Raw genomic sequence first — 12722 nt, 5'->3', positions numbered from 1 at the left:
GTTGATTTAGATTTAAACACTTTTCATCAATTTGGAATTTGCATTTTGTACATCACATTAATATTATTTTGGATCATTTAGATTTAAATGGGATAAAATTTGAGAAGTTGTGATGGGCTGTAGTATTCTTGGCTTTTAATAAACCATACAAAGCCAAGAATACTAACTCGAAAATAATGTTTTATGTAATATTATTCAGAATACAAATAAATAATTGACAATAGTATAATGGTTTGCTTTCGTAGGTGTTTTGAGCGATCATACAAAAGCTCGAGCTCATTAATAATAATAATAATAATAATAATAATAAAATTCAAAGCTCCAATCAAACTGCACACGAGTCAGATTCACTTTATCTTGTATCAGTATTCCAAAGAAAATGTGAAAATATATTTTGTTATCCTTTTTTTATTATATAATATACCATTTTGTTGATTTTTTTAAAGTAATTTTTAATATTAATCTCAATTCGTAAAATCATATCTCAAAAAATTTTATTACTCAAGAATTTATAGCTTTATTTGTAGATAAATGTAGAGAAAATTACAACATAGTATGCTTAAATTAAATGTCATTAACAGAAGTTATATGCATGCTAGACTAAGTATCTTCAGTGTGTCAATAATTCCCAGGGAAATTATAAAGGAAATTTTATAGCTATCATCAGAAATGAAACATAGGCATGCACGAAAAATCAGCATTCTGATAAAATAATCAAATGAGGTGAGAGCAAATGATTAAGGTGAAGTGCACATCTTGTACATTTGTGCAATGTTGAATCCATGACAGTATTACATGTCAAGTTGGATTAGCAAACCGGAACAAAAACCACTAAAATAATTGGTGCCATCAAATGTCCTGTCTGTAGCCAAGCTGGTAATAGTTTATCCCTCCTTCTGGTTCCTTCCTTTTCGTTAATGTTGCATACCAAGCTTCTTGATTTATAGACTTGATATGTTCATCTGTCGGATTTCCAGCAAGAAACATTAATGGTGCGGCTTCAACCATTCTGATTCCACTTGTTGGTATGCTTCGCATGGCTATGGCATCGACGGTAGGGATAGCGGTTGCTCTATTTCTTGTGTTTGGTCCGTTAATGATCTGCACGAGATTGCCCTGCTCTTGAAAGTGATAGCCATATGGTACATGATTTTGAGAAAATTGAACTTTTGAGAAATGGTTTTGAGGGGGTAAAGTACATGATATGTATGGCAATTTTGCCTGCCATGGAGCAACTCTCTGCAGCAGTTCCATTGGTTGTAGGACATTATTGGCTGCAACCAGATACTGCTTGGAGGGAGTATGATTTGCATTCTGCTCCTGCTGCAAAGTACTCGAATCTTTCAAAGAGGCACGGCTAATGAAATCAATCTCTTGATTTCCAGGATTTGTAGAATGATCTGAAGTCTTGTTTCCCAAAGGTTCATGATCTTGGCCTAGCCACTGAAAATTCTTGGATGCCACTTCTTTGCATGTGTAAGCATTCAGGCTCAAGCCGTTGGCATCACCATGAAGAAAATTGAGCTCATTGCTGAGAGTCTTGGCTCGTTTTGAACCTACATCTGAGCACAAGTGTTCTGGTAAAGTGGAAGAATGTTCTTCTACAGCAGCGACATTGAGGTCAATCCCAGTAAAACCTCGTGGGCTATACCGTTTTTGGGAGCATGGTTCACTCGAAAACCTATTGGAAAGAGCAACTGAACGGAAAGCGCTCACTTCTGCAGAACCTTTCCAATTCTGTCCACCTTCAAACTTCAATGGCATTGTGGGTAGGCCACTAGGGATCCCAGCTTTCGCCACCACTTTTATTACACTGCGAGAAGATACAGTTTCAACATCAGGCTGAATAAAATCATCCGTTCCATCTTCATAGATGTCTTCATTCAGATCAAATAAAGCAGCAACCGAATCCAGTTTGTCGACACCATCTTTGCTTAATCTTGTCATCGATGAAGATTCATTACCATTTGTCCCTTCACCACTCGCTAAAGGATATGTATCTGATGATTTGTGTTTCACCAACATTTTCTCTCTTTCCCCTGATATTTCAGAAACTGTCATTCTTTTCCCTGATGATTGCTTACCAGCATCACATAATCGTGCCTTACCCTGAAAGATGATATTGGATTTATGCTTGTTGACAATAGAGGCTGGCTCAAAAGCATTTTCATCAGATATCCTATATGATGAAATGATCGAATCTTGTGATTTATTGCAGCCTACATCATCTATTTCCGAGTTATCACTGGCCCCGACAGTATGATTCCTAGTGATCTCTTTGCTTTCAGTAATGAACTAGCTTCACAAATCTCAACTTTTCTATCAATGTCAGCCATATATCTTTCTGCGTCCAAAAACTAAATCTCAAGCTTACAAAATCTGGCGACAAAACCACAATGGACAAGTCATAGCTGAACCATGAGGAACCCTGCAAAAATGGTTCATCATAATCTAGGCAAAATACAACACAACATGGAATGTGGATCATCCGATGTCGAAGCTGGAAAAGCATCATAAATTTTACCATACTAATATCAGACTGGAAAAAAAAAAAAACAAACAAAATTCAGACGAAGGCTCAAAATTTGACAAAATATATTGCTGAAAAAAGAAAAAAAAATGATACAGAATAGAGATACAAACACCGACATAAGCACAATCATAATACCGTCAAAATTGAATGGATCCAACATGTATCCGCTAAATTTATGGCAGCAAAAGAGCAAACCTCAAGTTTCCAAAACCAAAATGGATTAAAAAAAACCGTAATAAAACTCAGATGATGTAGTTCAAGTTTTACAGCTTCATTCATGTGCCCCACACAAGAACAAAAGAAACAAAACATACAACCTGACCTTCAAAAAAAGAACCACAGGCAAACAACTGCATGTTCTCTCATAAATGACATCATTAGATGAAAAGAGAAAGCAGAGAAACACACCTGAGAGAAAGGCAAAAACTTTGATCCATTCAAATCTTAGAATCAAGGTCGACTCAGACGACATAAAAATGAATGGCAAATGGGAAAAAAGAAAATGCTTCACAGCTTTTGGCTTCAATCTTTCTCTCCCTTTTGCTATCTCCACTTCGAAAAGTCCAACCAACCATTACCAAGCTCTCACCTTTTCCTCCCAAAAACAGAAGTTGAAAGCGACCGAAACTTATAATCATACAAATATACTCCAACACAACTCAAGAAAGATGCAGAGACATCGAACTTGGCTTTTAAAAACAAAACCCAAGAAGAAAAAGGAAGAAAGATGGGATCTTTATCGCTACCAAACGCGTGATTCGCGAATGCAAACAAAGGGGGGCTTGTCCAGCCGACGCCAGTCAATGTGTGTGATGTGTGCTCCTGACTGCCGAGTGCGACAGATGAAAGTGCGGAGGGGATAGGTGGGACCTCCCCAGACTAGCTGAAAGGTGGGACCGCCAAGAATTACATCTGCCTGCCCAGTGGGTCCCATCTTTCCTCCATCATCATCATCGTCGCCTGGGAATGAATGAATTTGATGTGCTTGACAAACAATAAAGTACAAGATTTTATGGTCTGTGGAGTGAGTGAGTGACATAAGGCTTTGTTTGGACCTAATTTCCCTCGTCATCCTTTCTGTAAAGTGTACTTCCTCTTATATTCACAAGTACTTAGTAAAAATTATTTTTGTCTCAATACCATATTTATTTTATATACACTACTTGTTGCGTGCTTATATAATTAATATAATTAGGATTGATATCTTAAAATTTAATAATATAGATATATAAGATATATAAACATTTTTTTATAAATTTAAAAGATTTTTGAATGTAGACTGGTTTTTAAAATAGATTTTTATGATATTTTTAATTAAATAAAAATTTAATAATTTTGTCATCTTATTTTTTTGCATGTAAAAGTGTTATACCAAAGTCATAAAAAATGGTTAGTTTAAGAGACTAATGTTTTATAGTATAGATATTTTGTTTTTAAAAAATATGTGTCTTGCAAGACAATGACATGTCTATGTAAAACGGAGTTGAGTCGATGCTACTCGCAGGGTAGTGCCCTGCAGGCGACGTGGCGGTTCATGATTGGTTAAAATCAGTGGAACCTACGTGGGACCCACGAATTTTGACCAATCATAGGCATACACGTCACCCGTAGGGTAGTGCCCTGCGGACGACATGCACTAAACCGTAAAACGGATTTACCCCACCCATTACAAAGAAAAACAATATTTTAGCATGAAAATAATATTTTAATAGGTGAGATCATATTAAATTACAAAATTTATTCTTAAAATTGTCTCATAAAAGTCTTTGAAATTTTTTCTCTCACTCTTTTCTTTGTTAACTAAAATGGGGAAATCAATGCTGTCTTAATAATTTCTTCGCTCGTATAAATTATGTGTTTATTCAGGTATTCTTTAGGAATTATGGGTAGGTGTGACCAAAAAACACAAATATTTACTTTCGGTATGATTTGATATAAAATGGGTTCCCTGCAATATTTATATAATCTGATTGGAACGAAAACATGGGGACATGTTAATAAAGAATGTTTAGAAACCAACATTTAGGATATTACTTTTTTCGCATAAATTGGGCAAAAAATATAAATTTTTTTAAAATTTTATTATAAGATTATCATTCCAAGATCTGACATAATAATCACATCATGGACAGAGTATCATATCGATACGATTGATTGGTGGCATATCCAGGACTAGGAGAGGAGCATAGACTTTTCCCAGTCTTAACTTACCTTAATTTATTGAACTCAAGATAGACCCAATCTTGATTTTCGAAAGGGCAAAACAAATATAAATAAAAATGAAAAGAAACCCCAATATTTGCTCTACCAAACATTAGTCTTTCATTTGAAAATTGTGTAATTGGACTGCGACTGCGAGATCTTTGAATTGCATGATATTTGACCTTTTGGGCCCCCCCTTATTTACTTCATCAAATTGAAATATAGACGCAACCTTCGGCTACTAGTGAACGTTGAGAATTCAAGAAAGATGCTAATGTTTGTCATCCAAGCACAATTAATAAAGTTTGCTAAAAAAACAATTAATAAATTATAAATTTCCTTTAAAAAAATTTATAAATGCTTCGTAAAATGTTTGGATCCTTGGAGTAGGTCTTGTGAAGTAACTAAAATTGTAGAGTTCGGGGCATAAATCATTATTAATAGCTACATATCTTGGATCCTTGAAAAACTCAAGGCATGCATGCTCTCTCTTTCATAATCTCGAAATGGGCCACCTGAAGATATTATTGGAGAGAATAAAAAAATCCCAATAAACCAAATGAGTTGGGAAGTATGATGAGATATGGAGAGTAGTTTTTTGATAAACCTATACAACAAGGGTAATTGCCTCCCATTGGACATGTCACACAGGATAAATCGTCAAATCGACCTTTTGATCTTTGACATTTTATGCCCCGTCCATTCCTGAAAAATGAACCACTGTGTAACTGCAATTTGTCCAGAATTTCCAAGCGAGTTTATGCTAGATAAAATGGAGAAACCATTTACATGCAAAACGGAGAAGCAATGTGCATCACCTTCTGAACTCAATCGATGTGTCGATTAGCACAGTGAGACAACTTAACTTTCCTTCACAGCATTTTGCATTTGACAGAAGGAAATCTAAAGGCCATTGGGAATAGTTTCTTGGATTTCATTGTATTGATGATCCATCAATGACTTTAGGCCTTGCTCTCACCAAAGCTTCTGTCTTAATCTGAAGAGTGATGATCTCCATGTATTTTCCAAACAAGCACAATTTGGTTACCATTTCCTTGTCTTCTTATACGTGCGCGGAGCAACAGGAACTCCGACTGGAAGAGTGATACAATCATACAAATATGATGATTGAGTTGCTTTACAAATTATGATTTGCATTTTAACTGTCAGCTACGGCAATTGGTAAGACAGCCAAACGCTCTGGTCTACAATGCCTCACCAATAATCTTTACATGAACAAAATCCATCAGTAAAATGATGGAAACGGTTGGTGTCCCTGACAATAATTTCTCTACCTGTAATCTTTGAGATGAGCTTTATTGCTGTATGACAGTCACCACATACCCTAAGGTTTTTAACAATTCGGATGATGGAATTCTGCTTGGTACTGATCAAGCCAAATGCGAGAGCAAGCTTCTCGCTGTGGTAACCCAGGAAATGCTCTTTTTCTTCATCTTCAATGTCAAAGAGCACAAATTCTGTTGTAGGAACATAGCCAGCTGCTCTCAATTTTTTGTCCAGCTCAATAAGTTCACCGTATATCTTATCTGACAAAGGATGGGAAGTGTCGCCAACAAGAAACTCATGAACAACTCCATCTATCTCTATCCAACTGTAGGCACGCACTTTACTGATGCCCCTCTCGCTCATAATTGACCTTATATTTTCGGATTCATTCCATCTCTGATTAGCTGAGTAAATATTTGATAAAAGAACATAGTTTCCCGAGTTACGAGGTTCCAACTCAATTAATTGCTTCAAAACAAGTTCAGCCAATTGCATATCCTTGTGCAAACGACAACCACCCAGCAAAGCTCCCCAAACAATAGCATTGGCCTGAATTGGCATACTCTTTATCATTTGATGGGCTTCATCCAACAAACCAGCTCGAGAGAGAAGATCAACCATGCATCCGTAATGCTCAATAGTAGGTGCTAAAGAATAGAAGCAACCCATGCCATTAAAATAACGGCGGCCATCATTGACAAGACCGGCATGAGTGCATCCACAAAGCAGACCAAGGAACGTTTTTCCATCTGGCCTCAGCCCACATTTTTCTACTAGCACAAAACAACCAAATGCAGTTTTAACGTGGCCGCTCATAGCTAAACCAGATATTACCGCATTAAAAATGACAAGATCCTTTTCTTTCATCTCTTTGAAAATTTCCCAAGCAACAGACATTTTCCCACATTTAGCATACATGTCAATCAAAGCAGTCCCCATAACAGGATTTGATAGAAAATCTTCCCGCTCCATCAAACCACTAGCCCACTCTCCCATTTCTAGAGCTCCCAGCCTTGCACATGCAGAAAGTACCCCAACCATGGCGTAGCAATCTGGTTTAAAGTTTTCCTTTCGCATTCTATGAAAAATCTCTAAAGCCTCTTTTGGATGCCCATTTGCTGCATAACCCTGAATCACAGCACTCCAGGAAACAACATCCCTTTCAGGCATATCTTCAAATACAGCAATAGCCTTCTCCATGCTTGCGCACTTGGTATACATGTCTACTAATGAAGTACTTACAAACACATTTCTTCCCATTCCTGCATCCACAATATAGTTATGAATCCACTCACCAGCCGCCAAATCCCCCAGTTGAGAACATGCTGACAAAACCCGGACGAGTGAATAACTATCCGGCCTCAAACCCAATTCTAATGACTTCCTGAATAAGCCAATGGCCTCACTAAATTTCCCAGTCCCAATGTAACCACTCATTATTGCAGTCCAAGAAACCACGTTCTTCTCGGGAATCTCATCAAACACCTTTTGTGCATCTTGCATAGTCTCCATCTTAGCATAAAAAGAGACCAGCCCGGTATTCACAAACACATCACGGTCAAAACCCACTTTCACGACAAGAGAATGAACCTTCACACCTAACTTAAAGTCAAATTTTCTTGCGCAAGACTTGAGCACAAACGGGAAAGTGAAATTGTTCGGCAGAAAGCATTCTTTACGCATCGAGTGGAAGAGGTCGATAGCTTGATTAAAACAATCATTCGACACCAACCCACTGATCATGGTGTTGTATAAAAAGATATTGGGCTCGTGGGTTTGGCTAAAGACTGCTGTTGCGTAGCTGGGAAGGTTGAACTTGAAAGTGGACTTCAAAAGCATATTCAAAAGATAATGGTTTTGATGGAAATGAAAGCGGAAAAGACGTGCGTGAATGTGCTTGAGGTGGATGAATGAAGTGGAGCCATTAAAAAGAGTTGCTTTGATCTCCTGCAAAGCCATTACTAAGAGGCCAGCTTATCTGTATTCGTCTTGAATTGACTAAACCCAAAACAACCCAGATACCCAAGCACTATTGGTAAAGAATGAGTCAAAATATTGGGCGAATGCCATTGATAGCAACTTCATGAGATTCACTGCAGGTCTGCAACCTACGGCATGTGAGTACGGGTAGCTTCTGAGTAGGGTTATGCTTTCAACTGGCACAGCCATGGCGCAGGGCAAGGTATATGGCTTCACGGCGTGGGGAGGAAATTGTTGGGAACCGATGAATTCAATGAGTCGAATTCTTCTTAAACACTTGAACGATATACGGCAAGGAAATACATCGGTGGACAAGTAACAGCGTAGCAAACCAGTCGGAATCCATAAATGAGCAATTTTTATTTACACAATTGAAAAGCATTACTATTGCATTGTAAATAGATACGATTTTTATAGGGGAAATTTGTATATCAATTTAATTATATTATAAATATCATGGTATGTATGAAATTAATATAGAAATGAACTGAGTAGTTATAAAAGCTTAAGAACCAACATACAATCCTTCGAATAATTGGGCAAAAAATAAGAATGATTGATTGGACCAAATTCGAACCCATCATATATTCTAGTTGGTAAAGAGATACTGTATCTCCAAGAAAAATTTAAAATAAACGCTTTGACTGTGCTTAGCTAAATGTTCAAAATAAAATTCTTACCCACTTTGTTAAAAACATATTTGTTACTAATAATATCATTGTGACATCAAGAGTTTCTTGGAACAGTTATGGAAGTCTGAAACTGTATGTTGGGTGATTCTTTAATCCAAAGACTACAAGAAAGCATTGCGTTACATGAAAAAATATATGTACAACTTCTTAGATTAACACTTGGGACGATACCCAATATCCACGTACGTTTTAAAGTAGATTTGAATCAGGTGCCTCTTGTACATGATATCACATGGTGTTGGCGCAACATCGAAAATTTTAGGCGCATGTTATGAACAAAAGCAAGTAGTTCAACAGTTGAAGTTCGTGGCAAATGTGAAAAAAATCACCTTTATACAACATTTTTACAACTCCTCCGAAAATACAAGAGAATAGAAATTTAATAGAAGCAGGTGCTCACGATCTTCAACATTGTAAAATCCTGTATGTTCAAAAGCATCGAATAACAGTTTAGAAAAAGGTAAAGAAATTTGGATGTACCATTACCTAATGATACCTATACATACACATAACACAAGCAAATCCACCTTTCAATCTTTTGAAGAGCATTTACAGTTCTTCTGATGATCGGTCAGGTCCTGCCAAATTTAGACACATGCAAAGTAGAACAAAATCAAGTAATATTGAATCAACTTAACAGAATCACATACCCAAGAAATACTGAACCTTGGAACAAAAAAATAGAGACTCAAGAAACTCATATCAATTTCATGCAGCAATTGCACGGCACGGGCGCTTGTTCGCTGAAAATGGAATGGCCAAGAGAAGTGCATGAGTGCAAATGAACAGGCATAGACTAAATTAAATAGCATTCACGACCGCTGACCACCTCATGATCTTCCTGTAAACCATCCACGTCAATTACAAAATTATTCCATTTCCAAGAATAAAAATAACTACATCACCATTTTTGCCTTTTGAGAAGATACAAATTATGCGGAAACTTATCAAGCAATACAAAAGCATTCAACCATTAAGATCTTATCCAAACTAAAGCTGGGACGGATCATAGGTAAATTCATTAATCTGCATTAAGAGCATGCTTTATTCCAGGTAATATTCATATACAGAATCGCGGTAGAAACCATGGCTATCTTTAAGGCCAATATTATTCAACTTTAATCAGTTCAATCAAACCATAAGATAACTTTTGAATGATATAATAATAACCTGGATCTGTTTCTGAAGGAACTTCACATAAGTTACTGCTTCTTCTAACATATCTGCCGTGTTTGTTTGCTGCATGTAACAAAAGTAAAAGTTTGCCTTCTCCCAAATTCTTAAACAAATGATCATAGCAAATAACATATGTTGATACAGAGAAATACACATATGGTTGACAAAAATATGAAGCAAAAAAGATTAGCCCTACACTTTCCTCACACAAATGATAGGGAATATTAATTTTATTGGAATATTTGAAGGAATAAGATTTTGAAAATCAAGCCCGGAAAATTTTCTGTACTGCGTTCATTAATTTTATCACAAAAGGGAGAGGAGACTCCAATCTATCCTCACAATAGACTTCTTGTCATCAATGATAATATTTAAGAGATTTCTCTCATATTTCTAATGCAGCGGATATTCCAGTAGTTTAATTTGAGGTTTTTAATCATGGGCATCATTATGTTCATGGTTAAATGCTTCAGACAGATGAATTTTAATTTACCAATCCAAAAATGCCTCAACAGAAACCTGCAATTGACATAAATAAATTCTTTGTGATCAGACTTCTCAAACTCATATCACAAGATTTCCCAGCACGGAACCACTGAACATCTTAAATTATTAGCATTGCATTGCAGCTTCATCTATTCGATTATACAGTAAGATCAAGTGCAGAGAAAGCTAGAACAAAAAGAGAAATGTCTGTCCCTAAACTACCTTATCCATATCAGGGACAAGTTCCTGCAGCTTCCTTATCCGATCGCTAATCCGTGTTCTTCGCATCTGATTATAAGAGGGGGGAATGTTAGGATAAACATTAACCAAGAAGTTCATAGCTGTCAGAATGTAGCAGCTGACCAGCAAATTGCAGCATGAGTTTCTGGAAATCAAAGAGATACTAGGACTGGAAAGAATCGAAAAGAAAACATAAATACCCTCTCAGCAATGCTGCGAGGATGGGTAGCACAGCCACGCTTTGCTCGAACTCTACACATGATAGAATCCTCGAAAAGATTATCCATTTCAGCATCCAACGACAAGTTCGTTCCTTGTCCACCTGTCTCCTCCTTCTTCACCAATAAAAGAAAAAAAAGAAAGTATTTACTATGCCCAGGTACATAAGCATTACAGACTAGAGCTCTCATAATACATCCAGTATTCGGTACACACAACTCTGACTATGATTAATAAGAGAGGGACGAATCCATCATAGAGAAGCAACAAAGTCAATAACTTTCATTCAATCATAAAATTATTTTCAGACTATGTTCTCAAATACTCTGTATGTATCTATATGGGAAATTACATAAAACCTCCAATTGAAAAATAAGAATAATACAGTTTTTATATTTAGTTTTTCGAAAATTACATAAAACCTTTGTTCTATCAGAACTTGAAAGCAAAAACACTATCTTTTCTCCCAATTTCCCCACGCAGCAGTCAACATAAAATCCAATCGACATATTTGTAAGCCCAAACTGAAGTAAAGTCTCATTCCAAAGAATGACAACGGTACTATTTTGATACGTAAAACATCGCCAATCAGCCTACTGATTAGATCTTGGTCAAAACACTTACTACTGGCATAAGGGATGAAGAAGATAATTTAGGCGACGGCTTGTCCAAAATGTCCCCTTGGCGAGCACGCTTAGCCGAAGTCGACGAAGGATAACCATAGCTCGCCGGAATTCCTAAGCCCGAAAAATACCCATCGTTCTTATTAAGAACAGATAAAAACTCGGCCGGAGAACTGCTCTGCCTGAGGAAATTGCTCAGCCCACCGCTTCCGGTAGATTCCAGCAGGTCCAAATCGGTGGCCGCGTCAGGCTGCGGTTTAGGAAGTTCGAAAACGACATCGGAAGATTCCTCGTCGGATTCGAGTAGGGCCTCTAACCAAGTCGCGGGAGCAGAGCGAAACCTAGCGAGTCCGCCACTTCTACTCAGCTCACCACTTTCAGCGCCACTTGCCGGTTGCATCGGCTGAAATAATCTATATTCTCCCTTTGTTTTTTGCTCTTTTCCAAGATTTTGGTTGCTTTTCAGCTTTTCAATTCGGCCTTTTTTGGGTCCAGGTGATTCTTGTTGTGGATTTTCTACTTTCGGACTGGTATGGAACACAAATCTAGAAGATATGATGATGAAGAAGAATTGGATCACCTCAAGTTTGGTTCCCTTCGGTTCTTTGCAGTTTCAACATTTTAACTAAAATCGTGTTGGTGAAAAGTTCAACGATTTTCTCCCGGGACCACTGAAAATGATGGGACTTCAATCACCAATCACCTTGAAACAAATGGTATCGTAATTTTGGCACAATATAAAACGAATGGATACAATCATGAATCATCATACAAATAAAGTCTTATGCCGAATTACGTCCAAAAAAAAAACTTTAAAAAGTAAATATTTTTACAAATAAAAATAACATATACGATTGACTTCTTTAAAATATAAATAAATTATATCAATCAACAAGAAAAAGATTACGAATCAGAATTATATACGAATTCATATATTTACTTAAAATTTTATAAATAAATCCAGTCGATCTGATGGCTTGAATCGAATTGAAAAAGAGATTCGTCTAAATCGTTTGGTAAGAGAGTTTGTGTATTTGAAATTATCAGATTCGATCGAATTAATCCAACGTTTTCTTTGAACATGTTTACCACCTCTAATATTTTATTAATATATTATATAATTTCATATTGGCTAAATATATTTCGAATATCACGTGGAAATGTTTAAATATTTTGAACCAAACCCAGAAGTGACCTTCATCCGAATCAAATTCGATCAAAAAATATTTTTTGAAAAATAGCTTTGGATCAAATACGAGCTCAAGTACATCCGAATTAAAGTCT

General features: G+C 36.6%; 3 protein-coding genes across 10 annotated transcripts; all 3 read right to left on the bottom strand.

The window, feature by feature from the left end:
* Positions 1–613: 613 nt before the first annotated feature.
* On the bottom strand, positions 614–3340 carry LOC140864401 (uncharacterized). The gene is made up of 2 exons (XM_073268568.1): positions 2942–3340; positions 614–2428 (listed from the first exon to the last, which is right to left on the bottom strand). Exon 2 carries the CDS (start codon positions 2059–2061, stop codon positions 850–852), a length of 1212 nt encoding a protein of 403 aa, XP_073124669.1. The 5' UTR covers positions 2062–2428; positions 2942–3340; the 3' UTR covers positions 614–849.
* A 1772-nt stretch (positions 3341–5112) lies between these two features.
* Positions 5113–8416, bottom strand: LOC140864365 (putative pentatricopeptide repeat-containing protein At3g08820). Of its 2 annotated transcripts, none has more exons than XM_073268507.1 (2): positions 5554–8416; positions 5113–5440 (listed from the first exon to the last, which is right to left on the bottom strand). In XM_073268507.1, the coding sequence occupies exon 1, from the start codon at positions 7979–7981 to the stop codon at positions 5951–5953; it is 2031 nt and encodes a 676-aa protein (XP_073124608.1). In that variant the 5' UTR covers positions 7982–8416; the 3' UTR covers positions 5113–5440; positions 5554–5950. The 2 variants fall into 2 exon arrangements, with proteins under 2 accessions (XP_073124608.1, XP_073124609.1); XM_073268508.1 differs by having other exon boundaries at positions 5113–5747; positions 5784–8416.
* A 456-nt stretch (positions 8417–8872) lies between these two features.
* LOC140864542 (transcription factor bHLH80) lies at positions 8873–12054 on the bottom strand. Of its 7 annotated transcripts, none has more exons than XM_073268786.1 (8): positions 11440–12054; positions 10797–10931; positions 10579–10644; positions 9865–9933; positions 9524–9535; positions 9345–9437; positions 9222–9272; positions 8873–9115 (listed from the first exon to the last, which is right to left on the bottom strand). In XM_073268786.1, exons 1-7 carry the CDS (start codon positions 11836–11838, stop codon positions 9225–9227), a joined length of 822 nt encoding a protein of 273 aa, XP_073124887.1. In that variant the 5' UTR covers positions 11839–12054; the 3' UTR covers positions 8873–9115; positions 9222–9224. The 7 variants fall into 7 exon arrangements, 5 of the variants coding, with proteins under 5 accessions (XP_073124887.1, XP_073124889.1, XP_073124888.1 ...); XM_073268788.1 differs by having other exon boundaries at positions 9361–9437; positions 11440–12052; XR_012144271.1 differs by having other exon boundaries at positions 9222–9437.
* Between the last annotated feature and the right edge of the window lie 668 nt (positions 12055–12722).

Source organism: Henckelia pumila, chromosome 4, assembly GCF_033568475.1.
Source record: "Henckelia pumila isolate YLH828 chromosome 4, ASM3356847v2, whole genome shotgun sequence".
Lineage (NCBI taxonomy): Eukaryota > Viridiplantae > Streptophyta > Magnoliopsida > Lamiales > Gesneriaceae > Henckelia > Henckelia pumila.
The sequence above is the reverse complement of the archived record's forward strand: the minus strand, read 5'-3'. Positions and strand labels throughout refer to the sequence as shown.